The sequence below is a fragment of the Etheostoma cragini genome, chromosome 18, assembly GCF_013103735.1.
Source record: "Etheostoma cragini isolate CJK2018 chromosome 18, CSU_Ecrag_1.0, whole genome shotgun sequence".
In the NCBI taxonomy this organism is placed as follows: Eukaryota; Metazoa; Chordata; class Actinopteri; order Perciformes; family Percidae; genus Etheostoma; species Etheostoma cragini.
Window position 1 is genome coordinate 18,946,109 of NC_048424.1, and position 15,066 is coordinate 18,961,174.

General features: G+C 42.4%; 1 protein-coding gene across 8 annotated transcripts in view; it reads right to left on the reverse strand.

Moving 5' to 3' along the window:
* Window positions 1-15,066, reverse strand: part of cdc42bpab (CDC42 binding protein kinase alpha (DMPK-like) b) — an 82,363-nt gene that overhangs the window by 47,312 nt on the left and 19,985 nt on the right. For all 8 annotated transcript variants that reach the window (XM_034900691.1, XM_034900697.1, XM_034900693.1 and 5 more), the window contains exon 2: window positions 4,570-4,661. In XM_034900691.1, the coding sequence (XP_034756582.1) occupies window positions 4,570-4,661 (92 nt within the window). The remainder of the gene's footprint in view (window positions 1-4,569; window positions 4,662-15,066) is intronic.

The window sequence follows — 15,066 nt, forward strand, 5'->3', positions numbered from 1 at the left end:
GAACACAGGGACTAAAGTGCTGAGCTAAAAGGCCAACAGATGCAGTCCACCTGGACACACACACACACACACACACAGAGACACACAGAGACACACACACACCAAAATCTGCCGTTTGAGAAAACTAGAACACTCCTCTAATCACTGCAGCCAATGAATACTAAATTGGCACAAATCAATAGTGCATGACAGATTTGTACAGATACTGTTTAATGGCCCGGTTCAACAATAAGGGTTGCCCAATGACCCGGGGCAAGTGAGAGATGTCAGTCTGTGGCAGGTGCACATATACATAGGGTTTCATGCCTTGATGCAGAGGTCCAAGGTTTGAGTTCGACTTGTGACGATTTCCTGCATGTCGTTCAAACCCAACAAAAGTTGGCTTAAACTATTTACTTCCCACATGTATCCCTTTATCATTTTAGCTCTTTAGGAAACACACATACACACACACATCCAATATGAGCCACACTTAATTTAATAATAATGTATACTGTTTGTTGATCCTGTGGGGAAATTACAGTTTTTGGTAGAATTCAACACACAGGCCTGAAATACACCCACCTGCTCAGGACCTATACATGCACAAATGGAGAGATTGAAGATCGGAGACTTGAACCAGAGACCCTCCGGTTCTCAACCCAGCTCCCTACAGACTGAGCTACTGCCACCCAAAACCCACTCATAACCTACACTAACTAAAATGACAATAATGTGTAATTTGGAAATTGACAGCAATTGCTTTGGATATTATTTGGGGACTGTCCAACCTCTTTATTACAATCTCACACACTAATCTGATATTTAAACCAACTCTACCCACATGACTAAGCAATGCTTTATGATTTGAGATCTTAATAGCTATGAGTGCAACCCTGGATTTACCACCTTTAACTGCATGGCTTTTCCCACTCTGCCATTGCGTTTCTAATACCCTCTTGTACAGTCTTCACAACATAGCAACTGCCAACTATCCCTTCACTGATAATTGCCATGAGAAACTTCCCCCCCCCCCCCCCTACTCCAGCTCTGGCGTCCCATTTTGCCAAAAAAGGAGCTCCACACAAGATGCTGTAACAAACCCCTGCAAGCAGACAGCCGAAGCACATGTTCATGCAAACTTATCCTGGCTGACTTTTTTAAGCCTCCTTTATATTTTTGGAAAATTCTGTTCACCTTCTACGGCACATGTCCATTTTTTTATTTGGCCTCTTTAATTGCTAATTGTGAATGAAAATATGCTTAAAGTACACAAATAGAAAGGAATTGGTACGCACACACGCACGCACACACACACGCACACACACACGCACACACACACGCACACACACACACACACAAAATGAAACAAACACGGGCGCACTCTGCAACAGAGGGGTCTGTAGTCTATTAAATGAGTTGGGGAATGCTGCTAATGCAATACAATGATAACATTCCTGCACTGTTTGGATTTCCCCTAGTGATCCCTCACCAGAGGAGGAGAGGAACGGAGGAGGAAGAGAGGAGGACAGGGGGGAGTGCACTGTTCTTGGCAATGCCTGGCTGTTTTTGTCCTTTTCTCTATCGCTCTCTGTCAGGCCTGGTGTCTACCACAGGGCCCAGGAAAAGCCTAAGCACAGACTTTGTTTCACTATTCCCGTCTATATCTATGGCTGAAAGCATGTGTTGCAAGTGTTTTCTAGTTGCGGTTCCTACTTTTTGTTAACTGAGAGTGTCTTCAAATTTGGTTTTATCAGTTTGGATCTGATATGAAACAAACTACAGGAATTAATCTAATTATTCATCATGCCAAGTACTGTTCAAAGTGGCAAGGACGGACTGAAAACACGCCAGCTATCTGCCAAAATTGCGGCGTTACAGGCGCCTGGGTAGCACACCTGGTGGAGCGCTCACCCGTATACAGAGGCTCAGTCCTCAAAGTAGTGGCAGCAGGTTTGAATCCGACCAGTGGCACTATGCACCTCTCTCTCATATCTAAGCTATCCTATCACATAAAAGACTAAAATGCCCCCAAAAAAATCTTGCCATGCAAAATTTACAAGCATTTGACTGCTGACTAGTGTTTTGAATCCAGTGTTTTTGACCCAATGCAACAAGTGCAATAATGTATGAAACTGACTGATGGCCCATGACTCCGAAACGACAACATCTATCATGATGACGTACAGTACATCTTAAGCAAGGCTTGCCTTTGGAACCAGAAACTAACTCTGGCATTGTTCGTGTCGAACACTATCCACTGAGCACCATTAGGCCTGATTGTGTCGGTGAGGAGTCCTAATGGGGGCATTCTCAGAGGCTGGGTGCCAGTACACACTGGGCCATTCATCATTAGACGAGCTCCACAACGTCACACACCTGCACCATTTCTCAGGCTGCTGCTGACAATGGGAGGATGAAATCAAAACATCCTGCACTCATGATCTCCCGCCTCCCTTTCTGACTCGCAATACTTTTTCCTTGACTTTGTTTTCCTGTGTCTGTCCGTCTGGGCGTGTCTCTTATCTCTGTGTCTGGTTGACTCTGTCACTGTCCCATATCTCAGTCTCAGGTCTGGGATAAGTTTTCAGTTAAAGAAATCATACCCATATCCATTTTACTGAAACCTTCCAGAAATACACTCTTTATAGCTTGGTCCGACCTTAGGCTTGATGGCTGTTACTACTGTCATCCAACTGGAATATCATCAGCCTTCCTAACTTTGCCAACGAAATTTGAAAAACTGGCAAATGGTGGCAGCGCTTACAAACGTGCGTTTGTTCGTCAGACTGCTGTAGAGAACAATTTCAGCAAGTCTTGCCTTAATATGATTCATATTTAAAATGAGCAAAGGAAAGAGAAAGATGAGGCAAAGAAAAGCAGTCAACAAGTGCCGAGTGGTGGCCAGACAATGCACAATGGAATGCACTTTTCTAGAACCACGGACTCAATGAAGAAATAAAAAAATAAAAAAAATAATCTAACTGCCAAAAACAGGGCTGCACAATAGGAAAATAGGATATTACTTGTAAACAGATATTAAAATGTGCCCAGTTCTGCCTTTCTGTGGCTTTCAGTATTCTTATACAATAAAACTAATTGCTTGTTGAAATTGAACATTGAATTGAAGATAAAAGGCACAAAAAAGAATGACAATTACTTTTTAAAGTGCCTTTTTCTACTCATATATTCTTTCAACACAAAAAAAATCACAATATATTGCAACCTTTCGCATTGTGTATATAGTGCCGCTTGATATTGCGATGACAATAAAAATACCATATAATGTGCAGCCCTTGCCAAAACATCCCCCAAAACCAAAGCCAAAATCAATGACAAATTAAATTCTACAAATAGCTTACTCGCTTATTGTCTCTGTTGCCATCTCAGCGGCCTGGGTTCAAATCCCACCGCGGCCCAGCTGCATTTCCTGGCTCTCTTCCGCTGTTCTAATATAAAAGAAAAAAGCCCTAAAAAGAGCTTTACGGGCCAGATAGCTCAGTTGGTAGAGCGGGCGCCCCTATATAGAGATTTACTGCTGGATGCAGCCGGCCCGGGTTTGACTCTGACCTACAACCCTTTGTTGCATGTCATTCCCCCCTCTCTCTTCCCTTTCATGTCTTTTGCTGTCCTTTCAAAATAAAAGCTGAAAATACCCCAAAAAATAATCTTATCCTGATGTCTCTCAAGCCCCTACTGGCAAAGTTGACTTGGTGAAAAGGCACAGGGATGTTTCCAAAATGCATAGATCACACCACATTGCTGAGCACGACACAAACACTCACACACACACACACACACACACACACACACACACACACACACACATGCACACACAGAAGCAACCAATCCCTGCATTGGCTCTTAGTATTTTGTGGGACTGCAGTTAAATGCTGGCTGCTGTGTCCACATCTATTTCCATCCATTAACCTATAACTTTCTTGATTTCTCCACCTATCAGCTTGTTTTGAAAGTTTTAAAGGCGTTATGCAAGAGTCTTGGCTGGGGACCACAATACCTGTCCCGCCAACATTCCCCAGCTTTGACATCATTACCTGAAACCCAGTGACAAAAAGTATTTTAACCTCCATACCGGCACACATAAAAGGCAAAACATGTGAAGTCCACACAAGATAATTTAACTGGCATCAATGCATGTACTGTTCATGGGTTAAATGTGAACAGAAAATTAAAAAGTGTTTTCAAGCTGCAAGTCGAGTCATGCTCATGCAGCAGACCAATCCTACGCACTGCTGCTGGAATGCAAAACACTCTTCCTTTTTAGAACTCATTAAAGTGTAAGGGGACAGAAGATTCTAGCCTGGTGCTGCCAGGTATTGTCCCCGACATCAAACGGTAAAATCTTTGTCTTGAGGAAGAAGATCTATATTTTGATATGTCTCCTATCAAAACAGACAAGTAGACAAAATAACAAACACTACAAAATGCTCCACAAACGGACCAGCTTAACACCTGCTACTTGTACAAATGAGGGGGAAAAAGGGGGAAACCGAATTGCAGGTTCTCAACTTGTGTGGTAAAGGATTGCTGCATGGTTAAGTACAGTGTAAAAACCAGAAGGTATATTACCTCTCCAAACGCTCCTCGACCAATCACCTTGAGGATCTCAAAGTCTTCCTTGTGCAGGCGCATCTGCTTCACTTTGGAAGTGAAGGGTTTCGCTGTGGAGAGAAAGAAGACGCACGGTTAAAAACAAGCAGCCAAATTTGATGCTGAAACGACTCGAAGCAAAGAAAACAAATACATAGTCTGAACACAGAAGGGGCACAAGTGTCTTTGATAACTAAATTAAATATTTCCGGATCTGTCTGGCCCAAACTGGCAGGTGATTGATCAATCACGTTTTACATTGGCCTGCCAGTTAATCAGAGCAGCCCATCAAAATGTCAGGATAAAAGAAACCCTCCAAAACCCCGACGTTTTTACAAGTCGATGAAATAAAAGAGCAGACAGCTCAATCTGTCTCTGGCGTGTGATGGGGGGGGGAAGATAGTCACGCAGTGTTGTGGGCAGGACATTAAATCAATCGCAACAGAGGCAAAAAAAATAAAACTGCTAAAAAAAAACGGGCCGATGATCAGTCCGTCCCTAATCTTAAGCGAATATTTGACCGTCCGTCAGTTTGACAGATCAAAACACTCAGGGCAATATAATTAGTAATTCAATAATTAGTTTGCAATCGGTACCAACGTTATCTTTGCTTCACATGGCTCTACTCTCATCTGCTTCGCACCATGTGTGTGTGTGCGTGTCTGTGTGTGGATAAGCAGGAAGGCTACAATGCCTGCTTGCCTCATGAATACTGTTCTGTAGCCTTTACATTAAGTATTACAAAAATGAATGAATAAAAATCCAATGTCTTATCAAAAAAATGAAAGTAACGGGTAATACGACATTATGGCGGTATTTTTACGTCCATATCCGCCAAAAATGACGAACAACGAGAAAGTCCGATGCAACGTCTGAGTCGGACACCCATTCCCAAACTCAGTTACTGAGGTTAGTTTTAAGGTCATATTAATCACTTGGACTATCATCAATGATTTGGATCAGACAGTGCTCTACCCAATTACATGGGGGAAACCCTGACTACAACACGCATGTTCATCTTATCAGAAAAGAAAACAATATCCACTAGTGGAGTTGACCAAAACTGTTATGGAAGGGGTTCAGATATGTTCTGTGTCAGGTACCTAAATGAGAAATATACCCCTTATCTTATGAGCCATGCATATGGAAACATCCTTTTGCCAGTCATGTGCTAAACCACTATATTCCCATACCTCATGAAAAGCTGTCATGCCATTTTTAAGGTACTTCATCAAAGTGTTAGACTACCTGGACCTCTCTATAGCACATGACACCGGACACAGGGAGGCTGAGTGATAAAGCCAGCTATTGTCGGGCCTGCAGTTGTGGTTCCTGGGGGAAAAAGGAATCGGGAGGGATCTGCGAGAGTCGCCAGCGTTCTCGCACAAAAGCGAGACAGATTCCATCTAAGGCTGACAAAGTCAGCATTTCCCTCATTTGTGGAGAGCTATTCAGCCACTTCCTGGTTTACATGATCTCAGCATGCCAAGCATAACCTGGATTGGCTGCAAGTTCACCAAGGTGGTTACACTGATACTCTGATAACATAGAAAAGTAAAAGCGTACCTTAACTTTTTTTATTTTGAAATGTTTGCTGCCTGGATATATTTGTGTGTGTGTGTGTGTGTGTGTGTGTGTGTGTGTGTGTGTGTGTGTGTGTGTGTGTGTTAGGCTTGCACTATTATTTAGTTCATTGCAATGTTATCTATATCGCAATATGAACTAGTGCAATATCCAAATTGCAGGGGATCACAAAATTTGTGAAAGACAAAATATGTGTAGAACCATTCTAAAACCAAGTATTGTGGGGCTGCAGAGACATCCTGTCCTACAAATCATATCCTACAGACTAAAAGGAAAAAGCTTGGGTTAGTACAGATCCCAGGGGACGACTGCGTGTGTGTGTGTGCCGGAGCTGACCCCCAGCTAAGTGGACACTGTCTGCAATCCCTAACTGCCCAAATATCATGCTAAACTCATCTGGTCCTGTGACTTTACAGCACCTCCAGTGTTGAGGAAAAGGACATTCTCCCACTGTGAAACGGAAAAATGGCTGCCGAAATAAAAACAAACTGATCACTCACGGTTGGACAAACTCTCACTCTCACACTCCTGACTCCACTGACAGCTGGCCTGTAATGTCTAAAACTGTAACATCTGTTTGGAAAACTAACTGAAATAAAATAATTGGATGGGTAGGGCCAGCAACATGACGGAGACAAAAGCAGGACAGAGAACACTACAGGCAAACCGATAGCTAGTTAGTAAATACGCGGGAACACCATAAGTGGGAGGAAGCATGGGTTAATATGTGGATTAATACTGGGATGTCTACACAACTGTGCGAGTCAACTGACTTCAAAAAGTTTGCCACTTTACTCGAACCAAAGCTAAAAACACCTGTTGAGGTCTGTCTTCTTTAGTCTGTTGGCTATTTGTTGGCTGCGTGTTGTGTTGTCTGTTTACATGTCTGTGCTCATCATCATATGTACAGTGCTTGCACTGGTGCAATTGTTGAATTAATTGTGAATACATCCAGTATTTCTAAAATTGTATGATGTTTTTCTTGAGTTATTATTACACAATACTTTTTCTGACCTTTTTGAATCCCCTGACAAACTACCTATATTACAAAAAAAGACTAAACTCATACTAAAACTAATAAAAAGTAAAGTAGCACACCCACTTTAAAAACTACTCAAAGCTAAACTGAATTTGAAAACAAACGCTCAAAACGAAATGTAAATAAAAACCAATTAAAAATGCAAAACTATAATAGCATGTCTAGCAGTCAATCAGCCATGTTGTATTTGGGAGTGGGATCCTACGGTGGCCGATTAGCGTGTGTATCAGCAACTTAATGATACACACGCTAATAGACAAAACACAAGCGAATTAAGAAAACACCTTCATTCCTTAGACAACACATGCGCAGCATTTAGCAAATGTGCTGCAAATACACACAACACAACCAAATACATGCATTGCAAAATACAGAAACAATGCAAAAAGAACAGCACACAAACCCCCCAACACTGCAACAACAAAAAAACAGTAGTCTAGATAGTCTAGATCAGGGAATGATACATGGCGTGCTGACCTGGAAAGACCCAAGAATCATAGCCAGAAATAACATAACAGATCAAGACTACAGTACAGATGACTGGCAAAATACACTCAATTTAATTTACTGCCCAATAACTAACAATTAACTACAAAACCCATCTCAGGCTGTAAAGATGTAATCTATGTGCATTTTATTATTAAAATGTCTGGTTCTGTTACAGTCCTCTATGTCCTCTAAGGACATGTGTGGCATTGTTTGATTTTATGATCAGAAAATAAAGGTCTTTGATTCAGGACAGGCACGTGACACTGCCAAAGTCTCTGGCAGACAAGCTCATAAAAAACTAGTCCAACGTAGCACCATTTGGCTCGGGGCTGGTGGTCATTTCCGCTGCACATCCAAGTCTTTGCAACTGATTCTCTGCCAGAGCTCGCGATTATAGCCAAACCTGACAGGCGTGTTTGCCAGGGCAAAAACTAACTAAATAATCCCTTTGGATTTATATTAATTCATGTATCAAAGCCACACAAGTGTGTTGGAGTAGCAAACAATTAGACAAGAGATTAACGCTCAATTGTCATTTTCCTTTGGTACGTCGTCTGGGTTTGCATTAGAGAGACACATTACATCCGTCTTGTTTGGTATTTTATACTGCATTTACAAGAGTTAAATTCTTCAGATTTTTGGGATAAGAACTTTTCATTGTATTGTTAATTGCCAAAATGTCTTAAATACCATAGTAAAGCCTTGGTAAGCAAACTGCACTACAAGACCTACACCGCTTCAGGTAGCCTATATCAACATCTTTCATTGAGGACAGCCATATCAATATATACCATTATCTCAAGCGGAGGGCTCCATTAAATTATCCTTCTTTTGTCAGCTGTATGGGCGGAGTAGGCAACCCTTTCAGCTGCACGGCTTCTCGGAAGGCCGCTCTCATGTATCCTCGCCTATAGCTCCTCGATGCTCGTTCCTCGCTCCTCTGGGCAGAAATAAGAGCTTTGAGACGGGCTTCACTGAGGGGGGACAAAACAACTTCTGGTTCAGCCGAGGACCGAGGAGCTATCGAATAAGGGTGATGACATTCAGCCATAGTGTGCACAGTCTTTTTTGCTCCCTCCCTATCAACACAAAGAACATTATCTGCCATGAAGAGTTACAAGTAATTCCGGTAGACGAATGTACATTTTAGAGACACATCTTAGGACACTGCTGGCGCTTCACATTCACTGTCATCCCGATTAAAAAGGGTTATACTCACAGACCAGTGGTGTAGGAAAGACAACAAAGCCACCTCCAAGTAATATAACTTGCCTTGATTTGTCACCCCATCTTCTTCATCTAAACTAATCTGACAAGGTATGATTATTCACTGGAAGTTTTTTAACTTTATTGGTTAAAAAACATGTATCTGATTCACTTCTGGTTTAACTCTTACTTATACAAGTCATAGCTGAACAGGGTGACAGGCCAAAGAGTAGGGGGTAGCTGAGAGGGAGCGAACACTGATTAGTAGCTGGCATGCTGACTCAGGAGCTCCATTAAACCAGCCACATGAGAAATGTCTTTCATCTCTGCGCCAGGAGCCCACAGGCCCTGTCCACAACAGCAAAGACACGCACACGCACACGCACGCAAGCAAGCACATAGCAACATACTCATCACTTTTGACATCAGAGAAAAATAAAATACCATTCGGTGTGGTCATACACGTTAACTCGCGGGCAAAATACACAGGTAGACCTAAACATAGCAACTGTTGCTATGACAAGGTGTGGTAGGAACCCCTGGCAACGCTTGGAAAGTGACTATCCAAGCTTTAGCATGACTGGAGCTCTTTGTTTTCATAGTGGTTTTCAACATGTAGGGCGAGGGTGAGCTAAGATTGGAAAAAGATGCATGTCAGTCACATTAATGCACTGCGTGCTTTGTGGGGAAGACATCCATCCACAGTCACACTACCATTACACAGACATGAAACACATAAACAATTAAAGACACACATGCACATGCAGCATGTACTGTGCAAAATACACACATGTTCAGTAGTAGGCCTTAGAATGCAGTGAAACTGAAAAAACACGAGTGACGCCAGTTAATCCGCATAGCCAGACTGGTCTAGCCCAAAATGCGGAGTGCTTATCAGGCCCATCTTGCTCCATACCGACAAGAGAAGTCAGAGCCATATTTGTGTGAAACTTGGTAACTACGGGCAAGTGTGTTCACTTAGCAGCCGGCCCACAGATGACACGCTAACTCCTCACAATAGGTTGCGGCCTGGGTCTCTTCCATGCTCTGTCTCTAGGGTGTGTTTGTGTGAAATGTGTCTGTGTGTGTGTGTGTTTGTGTGTGTGTGTGTGTCTCTCATGAGTAGCAAGCATTCCGAAGCCTGTTATATAGGCACGGTTTCTCTGTGTGACTCAGTACTGGGTGGAGCCTACATTAGTTTTTTGTAATAAAAGTATCTTATCTTATGTAAACTTATCGGTGACTTATCTTTTCTTCACAAGCCTTACTTACCGTGTTACTTTCCCCCCTGATGTTCCATTTAATTTTCAGAATAGTGAAAATAATAACGAAACTATTCTAAGTATTGCAATACATCTCAAGAATGCTGTCTGTTAAGGCACTGTTGTGGATTTATGAGTCATGTTCTTAACTGCAAAACGGCACACCCACTTTTTAGGTCAATATTGCAGAAAAACAAACATATGTAGACACCTGACGTACATAGTCTGTCTAAGACTTTCCCCAAGTCACATGTATGATGAGTGTGAAACCCTGCGAAGTCAAAGTCTTCATACAATGCAGGTTTTATATATGCTACGGGGCGGTTAAATGTTTATTTGTTGGAGAAATTGGAGATCTAACTTCAGAATTACTGAAGCAAAGGAAGCACAGGACATGTTCAGTGCCTGTATGTATGTGTTATACCGGATGTACGTTAAAGAATGGTTTGTGTGTAGCTTAGTGTGTCATGTGTGTCACACGTACATATTTACAATAGTTGATGCGAGTTCAGTCGACAATGAAAGGAAAAAATGAGAAGAGAAATTAATAAATCAAATAACAAGGGACCCCTCTGGTTTTTATGCAGCAGCTATGGCCTAGATATGTTTGGGAAATGTAATCCCCAAAAGAAGCCATTGAAATGACCCAAAACTCCTAATTTTACTGGATAACCTGTTCAAGATTGTTCTTTAGCCCAGATCCCGCTCCGAGTCCTCTGACTTTGGGATATCTACCGATACAAGACCAATTCCATACTTAGGTTTACCTAAATGTTGATTAAATATGTATGTGAGATATTTCAATAAATTCGACCCATTTTATGTTCCATGTGAAATTCCACCTGAAATTGATGCGATCGACTAGAAAGAAGATACATCACTTTGTGGAAACTTACAGGAAGAAAATAAAACCATGAAAAAGGTTCCAGTGATTTTTTTGTGGTATTTCTGATAACTCTGTCTGATGTTACAGTTTGGCCAGCTGCTGACTCCCTCATGGGAAAATAGAGATGCAAGATTGGGGGGGAGCAATCAAAATCAGCTGGAGAAAGTGGAGAGAGTGGGGTTGGGGAGGACAGAGAGAATGCGAGAGAGAGAGAGAGAGAGAGACGGCAGCACACACTCGGGCCCATACAGCAGCCGAGCCGGTTACAATAAGTGTCCGACCCTTCCAGCCGCACCGCACTCAAACCCCATCCCCAATTCCAGAGAGGGACGGAGGGACATCTGGAAGCCATAACGAGGATTATTTACAACCACAGTGAGGTAATAACAGAAAAATGCCGCTTTGAGAGAGACAGGGAAAAGGGGGAGATGGAGAGAGAGAGAGAGAGAGGCTTTTGAGGAAATGACATCAACGACATCAACCCGGGGTTGCCTTCCCTTCCATCGGACCAAGGCAGGACCGCAGGAAGGGGGAGAAGACCTCATGAGCATGCTCAGAGTTTTCCTAGACTGAGTAAACCTTTCGATAAGGAAATGCTCCGCATCATAAAATGAAGTAAATGATTCGGAATCATTCTGGCCTATGTGCAATGGTTATAAATGGCCAGTAATGACTATGGGCCTGATGCTTTTATGGTTTAGTGTAGCAAGCGTTGAAAACAGCTGATGGTTAAAAAAATAAAAATAAAAAATGCAAAGTCACTGCCTCTAGGAATTCTGGTGTTTCATGATCACAAAACATGTTTCCCCTTACTTCTAATAGAAAGTCTAAAAATGCACCAGCTTGCAGTTTCCTGTGAAATCACATGGACACAGGCTTATTCCTATATGACGCTGCCGGGCAGGCTGTCTGTTACTTTATCTTCTGATTAAAGATGGCTACGTATTGTACGTGACATTTCTTGAACCCTTTGTCAGCAGACACTAAGAAGCCAACTCAAGCTGGCCCACCGGCTCCTGTATCGTTTAACTCCTCCAGCAAGTTCTGCAACAACAATCAGCCCAGGATTCCTGACACAAAGTGCAGTAGGTTCAGGGTTTATCAAAAAGGGTTCAAAGACATGACACTAGATAAGTAGAGAAATTGACTAGTATCATTGTGTGATAATAGTGATGATGATTTTCATTATGGTTATCATCATTATTTAGGATATTATTCAAATTAGGGTGGCAATGTACTGTATATACTGTAAGTACTGACCCTTAATGGTATATGTATGTACTGTATGTACTGCATGTATGTATGCATGGATGTATGTAGGCATTCATGTACGTATGTCGGCAAGTATGTAGGTATGTAGGCATCTATGTATGTATGTATGTTTGTAGGCATGTATGTATGTATAGTCATGCATGTATGTATGTAGGCATGTATGTAGGCATGTATGCATGTAGACATGTATGCATGTAGGCATGTATGCAGGCATGTATGTATATATGTAGGCATGTATGTATGTACTGTATGTATGTACATACATATGTATGCATATGCAAAGACACTAAGCATGCATGTATGTAGAAAGTTATCTGATCAAGAGTATATATTCTTTAGTTTTTTTGTAGAATTGATTTGCTCCTTCTTGTCTTGAAAATATTTTTCTTCGACAATGTGTTTTTTACTTTAAAAATTATGAGAAGGGGGGGGGGGGGGCTGATATAAGCTGAAGCTTCTGACACTACCCTTTGGTTATGACTAATACATTTTTTTAAACATTCAATTCATCCCCTGAAATGCTTATTACTCAGCAGGCACATGAGACAATTTAGTATTAATTAGCGATTTTTAGAAAAAGATAGCAAACTTTTCTGGACCCATCATGCCCTATTTTATTATTTTTTTTTTAAATACAAGGCTTTGGTCTACTAGAAATAACAGCTGCTTAATTACAAAAGTGCTTCCTGTTCAAACAAAGGCCAGATAGATGCAACTGAATAAAAAGCACACCGAGGTCACCGAAGGAAATATTAAAGCTGTGATTCTCGTAACTTCAGTCCTTAAAAGGAAAAAGGGCCTCGGTGCCAGGAGCACTTCAAAAAACACAGCCTTTGCTTTTAGCAATTCAACTGCAAGTAGCCTGATAACATCCAGTAAATTACCTAAATTACAGATGGAAATAGAACCAGGTCCCTTTATGTCACACAGCCAGAGGTTCTCCCGGCAGATGTGTGCAGGGAGGCCCAAACAACCCCAGCAAAAAGGTTGTCCCGTGCCTCGCTCTCTCGCATGACACGTGCACAGCTGGCTGATACCCGCAGGCGGTGCCAGGGGGCACTGACAGCGCCCCATCACAGAGTTTGCCATGTATGATACATGTCAGCTATCAGAGAGGTGGGCTCGCCAGTAAATCATTGATAAGCACCGGAAATCCGTGGAGGGCAAAAACAGGGAATCCCTTACATAGCACGTAAACATGCCTTGGAGCATTAAATTGCATTTAATGCTAGGCTGCACACCAGCAACACCAGAATTCCCAATGCTGTCTGTCTGCACCAACCCTCCCCGCCCCCTCCACTCGACCACAGCCAACCTCAAGTTCCCCTCATTGCGCAGTTTTCCTTTCACTACCATCCCTACCCATTTCTCTCTCTTTCCATCTCTTCAACTCTTTTGCTAAATTTCCACTCTTCCTTCTGAGTTCTCATATTTGACCACTTGCATCAGCCCCCTTCTCTCTCTCTCTCTCTCTCTCTCTGGGTGTTTCTTGTTCTTATCCTCTTCTGTTTCAGCCAGTCTTTCTTGTCCTGTCACACTAATAAGAGGGCAGGAGTGGTCAGAAGCCTTGAACTAAATCCGTGCCCCATGGCATTAAGCACACAAACAGGATGTTCCCGAAATATTAAGAAACCACAAACACCAAAGAAAAGGAGGGAGGCGGGGCTCGGCAAAACAATAGGTCAGATCTACTGTGTGTGTTACAGTGCAAAGTCTGCTGCAGTGAGCATACACCCGGGCCAGCGACGTGAGAAAAACTGCCGCGGAGAGGCTGGGCTACATCAGTTTCTGCTGTCTATACAGGAAGTGTTCCCAGTACTTCAAAAGAATTCTCCAAGCCCGCACATGGACCTGTTACCCCACATCGCAAACAAGTTGATTTACACAATTCTGTGTCAACACAGCCTCCCGATACCATCTGCAGATAAACAGAGAATATGAAAAGGAGCCTGCCAGGCCATGTTACCCAGCCTGGCTGGGTTTCCTTACTGTCTGCCACTCTGTAGGGGGTAGAAGCACCAGGTGCTGCATTGTTCCTCTGCTGGGTATTGATAGTAACAGAACGATGGCTGCGATAAGAACAGTAGGATGTCAAGAAAAGGATAGTGCCGCACCAATCAAGTCAAACAGATCATCCTGATTCTATAACAGATGTTAAGCTGACTGATCCACAAAGTATTATACTCTAGGGAAACTGTTGATATTTAACAGGTGAATTTTGATAAATCACCATCATTATTTGCCATATTTGGACATGGAACAGTATTTATTTTCCCCGATGAGTGTGTGGAGTGAGCTACATCTCCCGTTTAGCCAGAAGGTTGTGCTTAGGAAAAGAAAATTCATGGGCCTAGACCACATGTTTGGCTCAAAAATAACTTCAATGTTTTTTAAGAGGTCAATCAAATGAGGGTGGGCAGAATTTATAAATAAGTACTGAGCAATGTTACTATTTGTTACAGTTTAGATTAATCTGCATGTGGCCAGGTTGGTTCAGTGGTAGAGCAGGCGCACATGTACTGAGAGGTTTATGTCTCGGCGCAGAGGTCCAGGATTTGACTCCTGTGACACCTGTGATGACTGTGATGTCTTCCCCCTCTCTCTGGCAGGAAAGCCCAAAAAAAACAATCTTTTATAAAAACTAAAAAAATCTGCATTTGTAATCTACACTCACCGGCCACTTTATTAGGTACCCCATGCTAGTAACGGGTTGGACCCCCTTTTGCCTTCAGAACTGC